Source organism: Lupinus angustifolius, chromosome LG20, assembly GCF_001865875.1.
Source record: "Lupinus angustifolius cultivar Tanjil chromosome LG20, LupAngTanjil_v1.0, whole genome shotgun sequence".
Classification (NCBI taxonomy): domain Eukaryota; kingdom Viridiplantae; phylum Streptophyta; class Magnoliopsida; order Fabales; family Fabaceae; genus Lupinus; species Lupinus angustifolius.
The window spans coordinates 163,231-182,074 of NC_032028.1; the positions used below are offsets into that span (position 1 = coordinate 163,231).

At 35.3% G+C, this 18,844-nt stretch overlaps 5 protein-coding genes across 5 annotated transcripts; 4 read left to right on the plus strand and 1 right to left on the minus strand.

Moving 5' to 3' along the window:
* Positions 329-2,105, minus strand: LOC109335151 (alpha-L-fucosidase 1-like). Its single transcript, XM_019571239.1, has 3 exons — positions 1,520-2,105; positions 1,193-1,432; positions 329-1,116 (listed from the first exon to the last, which is right to left on the minus strand). The coding sequence occupies exons 1-3, from the start codon at positions 2,065-2,067 to the stop codon at positions 423-425; spliced, it is 1,482 nt and encodes a 493-aa protein (XP_019426784.1). The 5' UTR covers positions 2,068-2,105; the 3' UTR covers positions 329-422.
* Positions 5,473-6,952, plus strand: LOC109335686 (3-ketoacyl-CoA synthase 5-like). The gene has a single exon (XM_019571842.1). It carries the CDS (start codon positions 5,476-5,478, stop codon positions 6,907-6,909), a length of 1,434 nt encoding a protein of 477 aa, XP_019427387.1. The 5' UTR covers positions 5,473-5,475; the 3' UTR covers positions 6,910-6,952.
* Positions 8,136-11,124, plus strand: LOC109336711 (subtilisin-like protease SBT1.3). Its single transcript, XM_019573468.1, has one exon. The coding sequence runs from the start codon at positions 8,537-8,539 to the stop codon at positions 10,883-10,885; it is 2,349 nt and encodes a 782-aa protein (XP_019429013.1). The 5' UTR covers positions 8,136-8,536; the 3' UTR covers positions 10,886-11,124.
* On the plus strand, positions 11,418-17,291 carry LOC109335602 (receptor-like serine/threonine-protein kinase At4g25390). Its single transcript, XM_019571746.1, has 4 exons — positions 11,418-13,215; positions 15,717-15,873; positions 16,076-16,338; positions 16,592-17,291. Exons 1-4 carry the CDS (start codon positions 11,456-11,458, stop codon positions 17,214-17,216), a joined length of 2,805 nt encoding a protein of 934 aa, XP_019427291.1. The 5' UTR covers positions 11,418-11,455; the 3' UTR covers positions 17,217-17,291.
* LOC109335611 (probable carboxylesterase 120) lies at positions 17,466-18,528 on the plus strand. Its single transcript, XM_019571759.1, has one exon. The coding sequence runs from the start codon at positions 17,483-17,485 to the stop codon at positions 18,503-18,505; it is 1,023 nt and encodes a 340-aa protein (XP_019427304.1). The 5' UTR covers positions 17,466-17,482; the 3' UTR covers positions 18,506-18,528.

An 18,844-nucleotide genomic window follows, 5' to 3' on the forward strand; every position in this document is an offset into this window, starting at 1 on the left:
ACTAATATTTTAGAAAATAAAATAGATGAATGCCAAATTGTGCCTCTACTGCTAGAACCAGCACAACCTTTATTGAGACTAAAATATCTACTTTTCTAATTCTCCAGGAGAATAATAATTTGTAATCATCTAAGAAACTCAATAATATGTATTATCCATCATCTCTTACTAACTGGACTACGCCTTAATTAAAGCTGTTCCCACTAATTTCTTTCTACCCATGCAAACATAACAAAATATATTAAGGAACATCATGCAGTTGATGGTTACAAGTTACTATTTGATAGTAGTTTAATAAGATCATACAAAGCATGAAAGCAACATGTGTGCTAATGTAAATATTCAAGCCTTTATTTAAGTTATTAAAAGTAGCATATTTTTATTTCACTCCTTTACAACATAAAACAATATATGCTATGCTCCTATTTTGTGGCGACTGTAAGCCTTGAGTGCCAGAAAGGATCAAAATGCAAACCAATAGAAGAAATAAGAGGCACTCCTCTTGCTTTTATGATTCTGATGGTCACAACATGTGCATGCCCCACATCTTCATCAAGCCTATGAAGCCTTTTGTAGCCCACTGTTGTACCTTTGATTATAACTTTGCCATCCACATAAATCTCATGCTCTTTGATCCTTTGACCAAATCCAATTGCTTCTTGTATTCTAATCACATTGAATCTTAAATTCCCATCCCTGCTCCATATTTCAATCCAATGGTCCTTTTCATCTCCATCTTCCTTTGGGGTCCAGTATGACCACAAGTGGTCACTATCTAGCATATTTTCTGGTCCAAAAACTCCTTCTTTGCCCCCTCTTTGGCTACTTACTTTAATGGAACACCTTTCAGCTAGATTGTGATGAAAAATTGTGTTAATTGCACGTCTAAATTCTTTCAACCTATGAGCATCAGTGTCAGATATAAGGCCAGTTGTATTAGGTGGCACATTGAGAAGTAACACACAATTTTTGCCAACAGAGTTGTAATAAATATCTAGCAGGTCTGATAGCTTTTTTGGTGACTCTGACTTATGCCAAAACCATCCCTGTCTGATTGAAACATCACATTCTGCTGGTAGCCAATCTGTCCCTCTCGGATCACCAGTGTTTAGATACCTGCATTGTGATATTAGCAAGTGCCAAGGCTTGTTAAAGTAAAACATAAGCATCTTAAAATTGATAGAGAACTTACTCAGCAATGTCTGGATCTCCAATTGATAGAGAGGTTCGGTTAATGGTAGACCAACATGTGTCCCCTGCAGTTCCTGTTTCATCTCCAACCCATCTAACATCAGGACCAGAATCAGAGAATATATTGATAGAACTCTGCAACCCCTTCACCATAGAAAACCAATCTGAAAAGTAATATGACACATTTTGTGCCTTTGGATCCTTTGCTCCATCAAACCAAATTTCTTTTATATTTTCATACCTACAAAATAGGTAACATAAATAAAGGTCAATAAAAAACAAAGTCATCACTAATTAGCAAACCATAAAAGAATGAGAGTTAACTGACTTATTGAGAAGCTCTTGCAATTGAGCCAAATAGTATTCATTGTAAGGCACATCATGACCATATCTAGGATCATGTTTATCCCATGGTGAGAGATAAATCCCAACATCAATATGTTGTGCAGTGGCTGCATTAACAAAGTCTTGGACAACATCACCCTTGCCACTTTTCCAAGGACTGTTAATGACAGAATGTGGAGTGTACTTAGAAGGCCAAAGACAAAACCCATCATGGTGTTTTGCAGTTAATATCATCAATGATATTCCTGCCTCTGCTGCTACACTTGCCCATTGACTTGTGTTAAGGCCAGAAGGGTTGAAAATTGATGGTTTTTCATTGCCAGTGCCCCATTCTCTATTAGTGAATGTGTTCACACCAAAATGGAGAAACATTATGATTTCCCTTTCTTGCCATTTCAACTGTGAATATGTTGGGAGAGGGAGAATTGGCAAAGGTGGTGTTGCTACTTCTTCATGCTTACAAATACAGAATTGGACTAGTTCCAAGATTACAGTAACTATCAAAGATGAACGCCATAATACCCTACCCATGCTTGCTTCTTCTTTTTCACCTCTCTATTTGCTGTATATATATATATATATATATGATATGATTAGATAGAGTAATGGAAGATATTGAAAATAGGGGGGTTGAACTTTAAAGATAAATATTATACTCGTATAAAAATACAACTTAAATTTTATTATTGTTATATTTATTTTATTATCATCCGAAAAAATACTATATAAGAGAGGATTGACAGCATAGCTATGATTATGATGAAGAAAGATAAAATTGTGATTGGTTCAAACTTTTCTGATTGTCTTTATCATTTGACTACAGGACTAGCATTACCATAGATGTAATTTCAGTTTTTTTGTATTACAAGGTATCCTTTACCTTTTTCTTACATGTGATTTATCTTTTTTTTTTATCGTGTCTCTTCTTTAATAAGTGTTGTTTTTAAGAATTGTATCTTTAACCTTTTGTTCATCTTGGAATCTAATAAAATCTTACATTACTAGATGATCGTCATAGTAGTACAATTTCAGTTTTATATTGATAATATAAAAAATCTTATACCAATGGGTATATATATTTTCTCATTTATTTACAAGTTGTCAAAACCTTAAATTAAATCATTGAAAGCTTTCATTGAATATATGAAAGGTAAAGTTATTATTTTAGGGTGAAAATCAATGATGATTAGAATACCATTATTATTGATTTTGATAATAAGTAATAACTGGATAAATATGTTTTTTAATTTAAATATTTACTATTTGTTTACTATATTCATATATTACTATTTATAAGATATCTTTGATTAAATTATACATACCAATCATACAATAAATATTTTTCATTTTGTGACAAATTATTAAGTTTATAAATAACCAAAATTAGACAAATTTTACATGTCTTCATTTTCGTATGAGATAAACAGTAATTGAATTCCTAGGAATTATGAAGCTTCATATGTATATACTATTATATTATGAAAATGTATGGAAATTTTTAATGATCGGACAATTTTATAGTAATATCATTGATTTATTAACTATTATTAACTTTTAAATAAAAGTAATACAACTTTACATTGTTAGTGTAAAAAACTTTATACTAATGAATCCACATATTTTAAACTCTTATATAAATTAGATATGATTTATATATATATATATATATATGTAAAAAATGATGAATGCTTTATATACTCGGATTAAAAATCAGAAATATGAGTGATATTTACTCTTTAAATATTGAGTTTTCATGGACCCATATTAAATTATTAATATTGGTAACAACTTTCCCAACGCAATTTTTTTTCCAAATGTTTAATCTTTATTTTTCTTAAAATTACAATTCTCTCATCTTCATTCACTCTTAAATTTTAATAATAAGACGTGTCACGTGGATAAAAAAACCAATCTTCAAATCATGACTAACTTAATTATGTGTTTAATATACAGCACTGTTTCAAATCAGGAAAATCAATTTTCAAATCCGAATGGATCAGAGTTTTAACATTAGAGTATAATATTTATACATCGTTAATATATCATTCATCATCAATTTGTTTTATATTTTTTGAAGAATTAATAATTATTAAAAATAAATGACAAATGATGAACTGATAATATATAAAACTTTTAGAATGTAAGTGCATTTATTTTACTCTTTTAAATATGGGGATGTTGACAAATGTGTAAGAAATAGAAAATTGATTTCTTATCTTGAAAATTGATGTTTTTACATTTTGAGAACGGTTTGATTTAGTATTGGGATGGTAATACTTTTTAGAATACTTTTTAACACAAGTCTTTTAAATAAATCAATGTATTCAAAATTTACTCATCGCACAAGTAGTATAAATATAAAGAATTCGTGATTTGAATATATTCCACTTAAATAATATATACTTTTAAGTAAATAAGATAGACATAATAATATATGTATTGGTCAATGCATAATATATTATAAAATAAAGTTAATCAAGTTAAGATGCGCATGATTGGGATTAAAAAGCACGTTTAAGGTTTATAAAGCATAAATAAATGAGAGTAAAGATTGATCTCCTATAAAAAATTGTATACATGTATTAGTAATATTAAAAATTTAAACTTAATTCTTAAAAAGGTTAATTAAATTACCGTAAAAAAACTATCATTCAGGACAAGAGTCCGATCTTCAATATACTTTGGTCCTTATAAGAACTAACAACCCTTTGTAGTTTGTATTGTTGATGTTTTCTTCCTCCCCATAATTTGAGCAATAACCAATCAAATTTTGATTTATTTTATTCAACCAATTACTCATTTTTTCTATAACAACCATACAAAAATGAGAAAGAAATGTATGTGTATATATTATATATCATGGCTGATTCTTCAAAAAATGAATACAAAAAAATGATAATAAAAATAAATCTTTTTACCAATGGTGCATAGATACTATACATTACCAAAAAAATGAAAAGGGTAGGGCGATCTTTTTATTTTTGTAAAGTTTTACCATATTATTTGGTTGTCATGAATGTTATTTGCATATTATTATAGATTTATTCAAGTTAGATCTTGATTTTGGTTCATATCTAAGGTTGCTTCAATTTCTTTAGTCTTTTTCATTTGATGTAATGATAAAAAAAATTTGTATTATCTTAGCTTCAAATAAGATCAATTCATGATCTTTTATATTGGTTTAGCACCCCTTATATTATTTTTAATACAACTTATTTATAAAAAATGTGGCTATTCATGTTATTTCTCTTTGATTTGAAATTAACAATTTTTAGATGATCAATACAAATAGATCCTATGCTATCTCTAAATGACTATGCCGAATCTCTGCCATGAAAAATGACTTGGTGAAATGAGCGGTCCCGATCATAATTGTATCAAGCCAGATGAGTGGGTAAAGTCGGGTCCTCTTCACCCATATGAAAGTATATCTCCATCCAAGTCTATATCATTTCAGTGTATGACTTGCCACAACAAGATGCAACCAATTTGTGACTACACTCAACTCAGGATGAAAAATGATTTTCACATGAAATTATGAGATGGGCATTTTGTTATAATTTCTAAATCATAACTTAAATTTACTTATGCCTTATCATGCTGAGTCCTGGTGGTTATAACAATTGGGCAGATAAAATAATTAAAATGTATTTTGTGAATAAAGAATGGGTAGAACATAACCATTATATTATGTTAACGTTAATGCTTTGTTGATTCATTTATTATTTACTTTCTTGATTACGGGAAAGTTTTAAGTGTGATGGTTGAAGGGCTCACCTGCCAACTGTAATACATTATAATATACATAGAGGAAGTGTAAGTTGAGAGACACTTATTCTTCTTTATATATATATGTCTCCTTATTTACTCCTTCAATTCTATTTATACATGCATACCCTTTACTTTTCACACCTATTACTTACCACTTACCACAGTATTATGGAAGAAACCATTTCCAACCATAACTATTCCCCTCTTTCCCATGCAATCACTCTTTTCTCACAATTTCTTTGGCCATTCACCCTTTCACTTGCAACATCTTTTGAAGCCTTCTTACTTCTTCTACACTTGGATCTAATCTTCCATTTCCTCCTTCTTTCTTTCCTCTTTCTATGCTTCATCCTTAACAACTTCTTATCTAAACCATGTCCCATTTACCTTATTGATTTCTCATGTTTCAAACCCCCAAGCCATTGCAGGGTACCCTTTTCAAAGTTCCTTCAAAATGCTTCCATGTTTGATATTTTCAATAACGAGAGTGTAGCTTTCATGGCCAAAGTCCTCAAATCTTCAGGACAAAGTGAACAAACTTACCTCCCTCCTGCCTTACACTACATTCCTCCAAAGACTCACCAAAGTGAATCCATCAAAGAGGTGCAAATGGTTCTTTTCCCTATCATGGATGATCTTTTATCCAAAACTAACATTTCACCCTTTGACATAGACATACTTATCATAAACTGCAGTGGCTTTTGTCCCTCACCTTCTCTAACTTCTATTCTCATAAACAAATACTCTATGAGAAGTGATATCAAAAGCTACAATGTCTCTGGCATGGGGTGCAGTGCAAGTGCTCTATGTCTTGACATGGCTAAAAATCTTCTTAGAGTTCACAACAACTCTAATGTTATCATTCTTAGCACAGAGATTTTATCAACAGGTTGGTATTCTGGAAATGAAAAAGCCAAGCTTCTTATCAACTGCTTATTCAGGATGGGAAGTGCAGCTATTCTTCTCTCAAACAAGAAAGAAGCAAAGAGAAATGCAAAGTACAAGTTGGTTAAAACACTCAGAACACAAAGAGCTTTTGACAACACAGCTTATTTATCTGCCATAAGGGAAGAGGATTCAGAAGGAAAACTTGGTGTGACACTCACAAGGGACTTGCTTGTTATAGCTGCTGAAACTCTCCGTTCAAACATATCAATCTTGGGTTCTGAGATATTGCCTCTTTCAGAAAGGTTCTACCATGTCGTTTCGGTGATAAAGAAAAAGTTTATAAAGTGTGAGGGTGTTTATGTTCCAGATTTCAAGAGTGTGATACAGCACTTCTGCTTGCCATGCTCAGGGAGGGCAGTGATAAGAGAAGTAGGGAAAGGGTTGAAGCTATCAGAGAGAGATGTTGAAGCTGCATTGATGACACTTCACAGGTTTGGGAACCAATCTTCATCTGCAATATGGTATCAACTAGCTTACTTGGAAGCCAAGGAAAGAGTGCAATGTGGTCATAAGGTTTGGCTACTTGGAATGGGAAGTGGCCCCAAGTGCAATAGTGTTGTTTTGAAGTCTCTTAACACAACAATGGTTCGAGACTCCAACAATGGCCCATGGTCTGATTCTATCCATCAATACCCAATATTAGATTTGGATTAAGGGCTCTGCAAATACTTTTATTATAGAATTCTTCATAATTCTATTCTAAAGTTACTTTTCTTTTTTCTTCAAAATGTACTATCAATCTTCTTTTAATCCTTAGTACTATCATTCATATTTAAATTATGAGTTGATAATGTTTCAGTTATGATTATACTATCCTAATTTCTGACTAAGTGAGTGAGGTAGACTTACAAAAGCTTTGTTATTAAGCAAGTGGGCATTCATTTGTAAATTTGTTAACTATTCTTATTGAAAGTGAGAGGCAAGTGTCAACGTTCATTTTTGTATTAAATGATTATCTGACTAAGGAGGTTACTTGCATTCTCTATCATATTAATTGTTATCTGCACGATGAAGTGTTGGGTCTGTCACCTTTTTTATATAAAAAAAGTGAAATTTCAGGGTGATAGCTTCTGTGGCCAGGTGAATCATCACACGACCTTAGACACTGTCTCCAAGATTTGGTGTGTATTTGAGACTAATTTGAAGGGATTATAAGTTAGTAATTATGTTTATTTGCAATAAGAAAGTGTTTAATAAAAAATGTAGTTGCATGAAAATGTTTGAACAGCTTGGTTTAAGTATATTTGCTCAAAATGACTATATATGTAGAATTGTTTTTGTAGCATATATAGTTTGAAGGTATAAAATTTTGCAGGTGGGATTTGTGAGATTTGAACCCTGGCCGGGGCATCACCTTATTTATGGAAGCAAGCACCCGTTGGACCATTTATTATGAGCCAACAACTTCATCTGTACGTTAGTACTTCAATAATGAATATTTAATACTACATTTATGTTCTGTATCTGTAAATTTTACTATTATATACTAATCTTTAATTTTAAATAATGGCTCTAGTTATCATGATTGAACTTGCATGCTCGTTTTTAGGACTCCATTGATCCATCATTCATAACAAGAATCATTACATTACAGTTTGATTAAATGTTGAGACCCAACACTTGCATTGACATTTCTTGTTGCTTATACCCAACACCCTTTCGTAAACCAATGTCAGAGTAAAGCAAATTAAAGTGAATAGAGTAATAACTTTGAAGAGTTCTAAGTCCTCAAAATACCCTTTTCACTATCTTACATATTACTAACATATCAGCATTCTGCATTCCTATATTTTAGATAAATCTAAATCTTCTAATCAGATTTAACACATCCATAATCAGTTAATCTCACACGATGCTAAGTGCTGGAAAGTGCAACTACAGTATTGTGAAAATAAATGTATTTTTACTACTAACAAAGTTACTTAACCTGAGAAAAATAACAACTAAATATTGTCTTTCTTTACTTCCAAGTGTTCTTACAAACTTACAATACAGATAACTTAAACCAAGAATTTTTTTTACTGCACAGAATTCAGTGAACCGTAGCCATATTAAATTGTTGCACCAACCACTAAGCAGCTCTTTTAACTCCACTATTCAACTTTGCATTCACGGAAGGGAAACTCTTACCTTTATTGCGTGTGCATTGGTGGTGTCAAAGTCCCTTATCTTCAATATATTTCAGGCATCAGAACACACAACACAGTGCATCAAAAATCAATTATAAACCCCTATTAAATTATTTCCCATCTTCTTCCTTCTTTGTAGCATGTAAAAATAAATGTCCAAGATTCCAATCACTTCAATGGAAAAGATGTCTTACATTCTAACAAGCTTTCTTATCTTGACTAGTATAACCTTATTTGCAAATGCTCAGCTTGTCAAGAAAACTTACATCATTCAAATGGACAAGTCAGCAATGCCAAACACCTTCTCCAATCACCTTGATTGGTACTCATCAAAAGTTCAATCAGTAGTTTCCAACTCAGTAGAAGCTGAGATGGACTATGAAGAGAGAATAATCTATACTTACCAAACTGCTTTTCATGGACTGGCTGCCAAGTTAAGCCAAGAAGAATCTGAGAAGCTAGAAGCAGAAGATGGTGTTTTGGCCATATTCCCTGATACAAAGTATGAGTTACACACCACAAGAAGTCCAACTTTCCTTGGTCTTGAAAATCTGCATCGTAGCACTAATAACATCGGGTCAAAAAAGTTAGTAGACCATGATGTTATAGTTGGAGTGTTAGACACTGGGATTTGGCCAGAAAGTGAAAGCTTCAATGACACAGGTTTGAGAGCAGTACCTTCTCACTGGAAAGGTGAATGTGAGACTGGTAGAGACTTCAGAAAAAGCCACTGCAATAAGAAGATTATAGGGGCAAGAATATTCTACCATGGATATGAAGCAGCAACAGGTAAATTTGATGAGCGAACAGAATACAAATCACCAAGAGATCAAGATGGTCATGGCACCCATACTGCAGCCACTGTTGCTGGATCTCCGGTGCATGGTGCTAACCTTCAAGGCTATGCTTATGGCACAGCAAGAGGAATGGCACCAGGTGCAAGGATTGCAGCTTATAAAGTGTGCTGGACTGGTGGATGCTTCAGCTCAGATATTCTATCAGCAGTTGATAAAGCTGTAGCTGATGGAGTGAATGTTCTATCCATCTCTTTGGGTGGTGGAATCTCCTCCTATTACCACGACAGTTTATCTGTGGCTGCATTTGGAGCAATGGAAAGAGGTGTTTTTGTTTCATGCTCAGCTGGAAATGCAGGACCTGAACCCGTTACCCTCACAAATGTGTCACCTTGGATCACCACAGTTGGAGCCAGCACAATGGATAGGGATTTCCCTGCATATGTTAAGCTTGGGAATGGTGTAAATGTTACTGGAGTCTCACTCTATAAAGGGAGAAACATGTTATCTGCTAAGAAACAATATCCTTTGATATACATGGGAAGTAATTCCACCAGTCCTGATCCAAGATCTTTGTGCTTGGAAGGAACTTTAGATCCAAAAAGAGTTTCAGGAAAGATTGTGATTTGTGATAGAGGGATTAGTCCAAGGGTGCAGAAGGGCCAGGTGGTGAAAAATGCTGGGGGATTAGGAATGGTTCTTACAAACACTGCAGCTAATGGAGAAGAACTTGTTGCTGATTGTCACCTCATTCCAGCAGTTGCTATAGGAGAGAAAGAAGGTAAAGAACTTAAAGATTATGTTTTGACAAGTAGAAAAGCTACTGCAAATCTAGCTTTTTTGAACACAAGGTTGGGAATTAGACCTTCTCCTGTAGTAGCAGCATTTTCATCAAGAGGGCCTAATTTTCTCACCCTTGAGATTTTGAAGCCTGATGTTGTGGCTCCTGGTGTGAACATTCTTGCTGCTTGGAGTGGAGCCATTGGTCCGTCAAGTTTATCAACAGATCATAGGAGAGTTAAGTTCAATATACTTTCTGGAACTTCAATGTCATGTCCACATGTAAGTGGCATTGCAGCATTGGTGAAGTCTAAGCATCCAGAATGGAGTCCAGCTGCTATAAAATCTGCTCTGATGACAACAGCTTATGTTCATGACAACACCATCAAGCCTCTTAGAGATGCTTCAACTGCTGCATCTTCAACTCCTTATGATCATGGTGCTGGACACATCAACCCTTCAAGAGCTCTTGATCCAGGTTTAGTCTATGACATCGAGCCAAAGGATTACTTTGAGTTCCTGTGTACACAGAAGCAAAGTCAAGCACAATTAGCAGTTTTTGGCAAATATTCAAACAGGTCTTGCACACACTCTCTTGCAAGTCCTGGTGACTTGAACTACCCTGCCATATCAGTAGTGTTTCCAGAGCAAAAATCCATTTCAGTTTTAACAAGTCACAGAACTGCCACCAATGTTGGCCCTCCTGTTTCTAAATACCATGTTGTTGTTTCAGCATTCAAAGGTGCTTCTCTCAAAGTTGTCCCAGACACCTTGAATTTCACTAGAAAATACCAGAAACTATCTTACAAGGTTATCTTCACTGCAAAATCTAGGCCAGAAGAACCTGAATTTGGAGGCCTGGTATGGAAGGATGGTGTGCACAAGGTTAGAAGCCCAATAGTGATAACATATATGGCTCCAATATGAAACTCACAAGCTGTATTTCTTTTTTGCAATAAGCAAATTTTCTGTGCTGAGAAGTGTATGCACTTTACTTTCATTACATGAATGAAATGCTTGCTTCTAATAATGATCTTGTTTTGTGTGCCTCTTAATCCACCTTAGAACTCTTTTATCATAAGTAGCTCCATTTATGTAACTCATATTGCTGAAGATGCAGTTTCAAGTTGCAGGGCTAGTTAATGTAGTGAAGCAAATAGATTTTATTGCTTGATTCTCAAATATTGTTGTCACACGAGGTCTTGTTCTGTTTAATGAATCCATTCCTATATTACTTACACGAGCACCCAACAATATTTTGTTTATGCTGAATATTTACTACTAGAATAATTATGTCTGGGACACCATGTGACCATGAGTTAGGAATGGATATTTCATTACTCAACATTTATGGTTATTAACAGAAGACTTTTGACACAATTTGATTAGAACACTATTTGATTGATGATAATAACATTAATATAACAAATTACATTACTTAGTCCTTGGATGTTAAATTCCTTTGATTTGATTCTGAAAACTGAAAAGTGAGAAAACATGCGATCTCGTAAAGTGGGTACGTCAGCAGGTCCATCACATAATGAGTTTGTAACCCCTTTCATCGCTTCCTCCGCCTCCGTCCTCTTCCTCCTCTTCCTCTGCCTCCGCTTCTTCACTCTCCGTCTCAAACGCACCACCCCTTCCTCCGACCCCCCTCATCACTACTCCTTCCATTCCCTCCGCCGTGCCACCAACTCCTTCTCCACTCGCATCGGCCATGGCGGCTTCGGCCCCGTCTTCTCCGCCCTTCTCCCTCCATCCTCCACACCCGTCGCCGTCAAGTTCATGGACTCCACTTCCTTACAAGGACAACGCGAGTTCCACAACGAACTCTTTTTCGCTCCCATGCTTCGTTCTTCTTACGTCGTTCCCCCTATTGGTTTTTGTTCTGAGCCTCAACGCCGTCGTTTTCTTCTTGTCTATCACCTCATGGATAATGGTAACCTCCACGATGCTCTTCTTCGTCGCAACTCTCCTCACTTCATTAATTGGAATAAGCGCTTTCATCTTATTTTTGACATTGCTAAAGGCATTCAGTATCTTCACTCTTTCGACACTCCTATTATTCATGGTGATATCAAGCCTAGTAATATTCTTCTCGATCGTTGTTTCTCTGCCAAGATTGCTGATTTCGGACTTGCTCAATTTAAAACCGATCAACTTCTGATTTCGGCTGTTGAGAGTGAGAATAAGATAAATCAAGAGTTAGATAGTGAAGTTGAGGATACAGAGTGTGTGACTGTATTGGCAGAGATGAGTTCTTTGAAGAAGAATCACAAAGGAAATGAGGTTAGAGTTTCATGTTCAGGTCCAGTCGTGAAGGATTATGTGATGGATTGGATTGGTAAAGAGGTGGAGAAGGAAATAGGGAAGGTTGAATTGGTAATCGGAGCCGACTCTAACAGTGGATCAAGTATTGGGAAGACTGGAAAAAACAAGAGCAAAAAGAAATTGGAATGGTGGGAATCAATGGATGAACAAAAGGAGGTTCTGAACAAGGTGAAGAGAAAGCCGGTTAGGGAATGGTGGAAGGAGGAGTATTCTCAGGATCTTGCTAAGGAGAAAAAGAAGAACAAGAAGAAACAACAACAATACAGAAATGGCGGAAATAGTGATGATGATTTGTGGGTCAGAGATGATGCTTTGTATAGTGATTTATATGTAAACAAGAGTAAAACAAAACACAGTAGAAGGAACAGTGGTAGTAGCGTAGATTCCTGGTTTCGTGGGATAAGTGGGGAGCTAAGAAGAGCTGGCAGGAATAGCTATGAGTCTGCAGCTAGTGGAGAAATTCCAAAGAGTGGTGTTAGCACTACTCCAAGTATGAGGGGGACTATGTTTTATGTTGCTCCTGAGTATGGCTATAATGGAGATGTATTATCCGAGAAATGTGATGTCTATAGTTTTGGTGTTCTATTGCTTGTTATCATTTCAGGGAGGCGTCCACTTCAGGTGATGACCAGTTCCCCAATATCAGAGTTTCAGCGAGCCAATCTCGTGTCTTGGGCACGCCTTTGTGCACGCAAGGGGAAGCTCATTGAATTGGTTGATCAGTCTATTCAGTCATTGGATAAAGAACAGGCTCTTTTATGCATCAAACTTGCCTTGCTGTGTTTGCAAAAGTCACCTGTTCGCCGTCCTTCAATGAATGAGGTTGTGGGAATGCTTAGTGGGGAATTGGAGCCACCTCAATTGCCAGTGGAGCACTCTTCTTCACCATCACACTTCCCGTTCAAGTCTAAAAAAGAAGAAAGCCGGTGAGTACCTCTTGTCATTGTTACTAGGAATGAGGCGTGGTGTGGTTAATTTCATTTGGGTATACAATTTTTCATTTTTCATATTAATACTACAAGGCCTTGTAAGGTAAACCTCTTATGCAGTTCATGATAGGCAATTTCAGTTACTCAAGGTTACCAAGTAAATATGCTTCTGGCATCAGCTATCCATATTCATCAACAGTGACACAAATATGTTATTACTAGCAGTAGTTTGTCAATGACAAATAATTTGTAAGGGGATTTATGGGGGGAAAGGTTGTGTTCATAGCATCTTTTACATCCTATTGATATTTGATACTATTTCTTTCACTTTTCCTAGTTTTGATTCAATGGGTCCTACCAGTTGGAGATTGATTAACCCATTTTCTTTCATACTGACTTTTAGGCATGCCATGAAAATTATGGCCCACGCTTAGTGGAGGGTCATCTTTGTAGTTCACATAACTTTTGGCAATGAAAAGTAGCTTCCCTTTTTGTTTACCAAGTCACTGCTTGGTGGTCATCCATATTACTACTTGCTGCTTATGCAAATCTTGACTTGGCTTTGCAGTTTGCACATGTATGTGTTTTTTGTCCTCTCTCTCTCTCTCTGCCTAGGTTGAGAAGCCAAGTAATACATACCTTTCGTTATAACAAGTAACATTATAAATTAATGAGAAATTGGAATGTTGATTTCCATAGAAGCACAATATGATCTGATTATATCATTTATATGCTCTTGGTTGTAGCAGTTAAGTGAACCACACTGTGTTCTTTCCATAGAGGCAAATTGTGTCCCTAACTAATGTACTTTTCTCATTCAATGCAACAAGTGTCCTTACCCCTTTCACTCTCCTGTTTTTGTTAGCCTTAAGTTTACAGTTATTATGTCTTCAAGAGGCTAGGCTTCATTGAAGATTGAGTTTTATGGTCCCCTCACTTTATAAGCAGATGATGTTGAATTATATTTACTGATTAGTCCCTTGGCTCAATTACTATTTATACTCTGTGAATAATTTTATTTGTACTTTATGATCTTGAATTAAATTTATGCAAAATACATTACCATATCCGTGTGAATACACCGGTATCCTACTAGTACTATTGAAAATAATTGACTGCATGACTAGGAAACAGTACTAACTATAATGATAAAGGTTACATATGTGTGTCTCAGTTACTTTTTGTTTTTGGGAAAAATGAGGTCTTAGGTTTTTTTTGTTAAAGAAAGGAGGTTAAAACGTGTATGATGTGGTTTGAGATACAAAGGGAGCATGCCCAACTCAACTACAAAAGACAACTATTAATCCTTTTTTTTAAATGATGATGTTCATAACTGTTCATTAAAAAGTAATGATGTAGAAGTAGAACTAATTTAGTAAGATATAATCACACCAACTTATTTTTTTGTTTAGCCATATGAATCTTATACATGAGATAATCATACTCGAGTTGTGAATAATCAAAATAGTGTGCAGTTAGCCTCCTAGATACGATTTATCCATACATAAAATTTAAACTCAAGTTTTTCTTGAAGAGAAATAAACATATATTATTTGAACCAATCACCATTTACTATACATGACGGTCTAAGATTAGCATATCATCACCTCTCTATCTATAATTTGTGACGCTCTTTAAAGTTTAAATACTCATTTAACAAGCAATTTAAAAAGTCTTATTATTTGTATCATTGATGTAATTAAAAATCTCATTGGACCACTTCATAAAGAATAATTAATTTCGACCAATAAGTTGTTTCTTCTTTCCATCATATGAATGGGCACGGAATAGCTAGCCATTTGATTGAGATATTTTGTGAACTAGTTATGTTTTACTTTTACGGTCTCCATTAGACACCCATAGCCTTTTTTATATATACCTATGGCTTTATATATCCCTCATTGCCAATTTTAAACTGATATCAGAAGAGAAGAAGTATTAGCAATGATTTCGTCACTATCCATAGATTGATATTTTCAAAATTAAAGAATAGTTGGTACATTATGTTACACAGAATATAGCCATATAGGATATGAGTAAATAAATGAAACGCTTAGAATGCCTATTTAACACTAATAATATATAAATATGTGACATTTCCAATGAAAATATTGGTTGATAAAAGCTTATAAACACTTAACATTTGAGCCGAGGGGTATAATACTGAATGAACTTTCAGACTCCTTGACTTCCAAGGCAACCCTTTGTCATCACCATAAGCCTTATTGTTTCTTTGCATTTGCCCATATATTCTTTCTTCTTTCTTCCAATTCTATTTTCCCTCTCTTCTTCCAACTTAAACCTCACTTCTTACTAATTATTCATCCTAGAGAATTTGTCACCAAAAAATGCACTTAAAATGTCTATGCTGTTTTGCCTCTGAAGAAGAGCAAACCAAAACAGGGTAAGCTTTCATCAAACCAATCCATTTTATGGTCACATGATTGCTATTGTAATTGTGATCAATATATTCTAACTAGAGATTTTCATCCTCCCAGGAATGTCAACAACAACAACAGTAGCAGGGACTATCCATGGGAAATTTACACCTTGAAGGAGTTGCTTCGCGCAACAAATAACTTCCATCAAGATAACAAGATTGGAGAGGGTGGATTTGGAAGTGTTTATTGGGGCCGATCAAGTAAAGGCATCGAGGCAATTATATTCACATATTTTTGTCCTTAAATTTGTTATCATGAATTTTAGGAATATATGAAAGTAACTATATATGAAGTGAAATAAGATATTGAAATGATGATGTAGAAATTAAGGAACTCTAAAGTGTTAGTTATGAATGATGTTTCTGATGTGCAAAACATAACTAGCATGCATGACCAATTAATTGTGGAAGTTGCAGATTGCAGTGAAGCGGTTGAAGGCAATGACTGCAAAGGCAGAGATGGAGTTTGCAGTTGAAGTGGAAGTACTTGGAAGGGTTAGGCATAAGAATTTGTTGGGATTGAGAGGATTCTACGCCGGAGGAGAAGAAAGGTTGATTGTGTATGATTACATGCCTAATCACAGCTTGCTCACCCATTTGCATGCTCATCTTGCTTCTCATTGTTTCCTAGATTGGCCTACAAGAATGAGAATAGCAATTGGATCAGCTGAAGGTTTGGCGTAAGTACCTCTCTCTTTTAGATATATCCTTCAAAGCTCTATGCTTTAACACTTAACATGATCTATTGAACTATTATTATACTCTGTTAAATGTAGAAACTTATTCAGATGCTTGCCTGCTAGAATTAAAACATAGTTTTCTTGGTCAATTTCTTCTATTTTAAATATTCTATTTTTACATTAATATTTAAGAATTAAGATTAGTATGTATACTTTATTATTGAAATTGATGATATGTTCATGTTTGGTCAAGGTATTTGCACCATGAAGCAAATCCTCACATCATTCATAGAGACATAAAAGCAAGCAATGTTCTATTAGACAATGAATTTGAAGCTAAGGTTGCTGATTTTGGTTTTGCAAAGCTGATACCAGAGGGTGTAACACATGTGACTACAAGGGTTAAAGGCACCCTTGGATACTTGGCACCAGAATACGCCATGTGGGGCAAAGTTTCTGAAAGCTGTGATGTTTACAGCTTTGGGATTTTACTGATAGAGATTATTAGTGCCAAGAAACCGATTGAGAAACTCCCCGGTGGAGTGAAAAGGGATATTGTTCAGTGGGTGACACCTTATATACAGAAGGGTGTGTTCAATCATATTGCAGATGCAAAGTTGAAGGGGAAATTTGATATAGAGCAATTGAAATCTGTGATCACTATAGCTATGAGGTGCACTGATATTAGCCCTGATAAGAGGCCTAGCATGGAAGAAGTGGTGGAGTGGCTTAAGGGTAATGTAGGGAAGAGAAGAAAAGAAATTCTAACTTTGAGTTACAAGAATGGTGAAGATAATGATGAAAACTATGAAGAGATTGAAACAAAACATTCCAATTTGAAAGTAGTAAGTGAAAATGATAGGCATGTAATAAGATGATTTTGTATTTTGTATCTGAATTTAAAATACATGTTGATGTTGATGTTGATGAAAATGAGATGGGTTTTTATTATACATGTTGATGTTCATGTAATAAGACAATAGTTGCCAATTTTGTATTGGTAGACAGATCTGAGCATGAGCAGGGTTATTAGATAAGCACTCTATTATTGAATCTCCCGTGACCCAATAGTAGCCAGCTGTTTTCAACTATATATATGTAAATGTATATGTATATGTATATGTGGTGTTTAATTATATTAGGCATGATGAGAGTAAGAGTAAGAAAGAGTGTGTTTTGTGTTAGTGTTGTATTCTCATTATTATCACTCATCCTCGTTGTTGCAAAGTCATCAATGGATCCTTACAAATCACTAAACATCATACTCAACCCAAACGGAACTCTTACTCGTTTAAATATACCCCCACAGAGCCCCCCTTGTTCTAATCCCAACCTCCCTGTTCTCTCCAAGGATCTCCCTATCAACCATTCCAAACACACCTGGTCACGTCTCTACCTACCACAACCACAACCACAACCACAACTCCATCACAAGCTTCCCCTCATCGTCTTCTACCACGGTGGCGGCTTCATCTTATACAGCGCCTCCTCCACTTACTTCCATGACTTCTGCATCAACTTAGCCAACTCCACCAAATCAATCGTCGTTTCAGTCGACTACCGCCTCGCCCCTGAGCACCGCTTACCGGCAGCGTATGATGACTCAGTGGAAGCGTTGCACTGGATCAAAGCCTCTACCGACTCTTGGTTGAGAAATCACGCTGATTACTCTCGCTGTTATCTGATGGGAGAGAGTGCTGGGGGTAACATCGCCTACAGCGTGGGTGTACGTGTACCTGCGGAGCTTGATCAAATAAAACCACTGAAGATCAAAGGGATGATATTGATTCAACCATTTTTTGGTGGGAAAGAAAGGACAGGTTCGGAGTTGAGGCTAGCGGAGGATGGGACACTGCCCCTGCCCATAACTGACTTGATGTGGGAATTGTCGTTGCCCGTAGGTGCTGACCGAGATCACGAGTATTCGAATCCAACGGTGAAGGATGGGTATAAGGTATTGGATAAGAGATGGAGGGTGGGAGTGTTTGGATGTGATGGGGACCCACTGGTGGACCGTCAGATTGAGTTGGTGAAATTGCTGAAGGCCGATGATGTAAAAGTGAATGGACAATTTTACCCCGGGGGTAGACATGGCATTTTCATAGGTGATCCTTCCATGTCAGCTAAAGTCTTTCATTTTGTTAATCACCTTTATTCATCAATCTAGATTAGATCATCTTTCATCTTTCATCGCTCTATTTCTATTATTCCTATTGTAATGTTAATTATTAACTGATTGCATCCCAAAAAGGAATTCAATAAATGTGTACTTGGCTTTAAGGATTAGCTGATTTTGATAAGCAAGGAATTCATAAGGTGTGTGACTTGGGTGTAAGTTTTTTTCCCTTTCTTCATGAGGAGAAGAAATCACGAAAAGATACAATGTATGGGTTTTTAATCCTCCTGCTTGAAACCCATAATTAGTTATAGTGAAGGGTTATTATAGCTTAAAGGGAAATGTGGTACTAACATTTATATAGAAGTTGATATGATTGGTCAATGTATC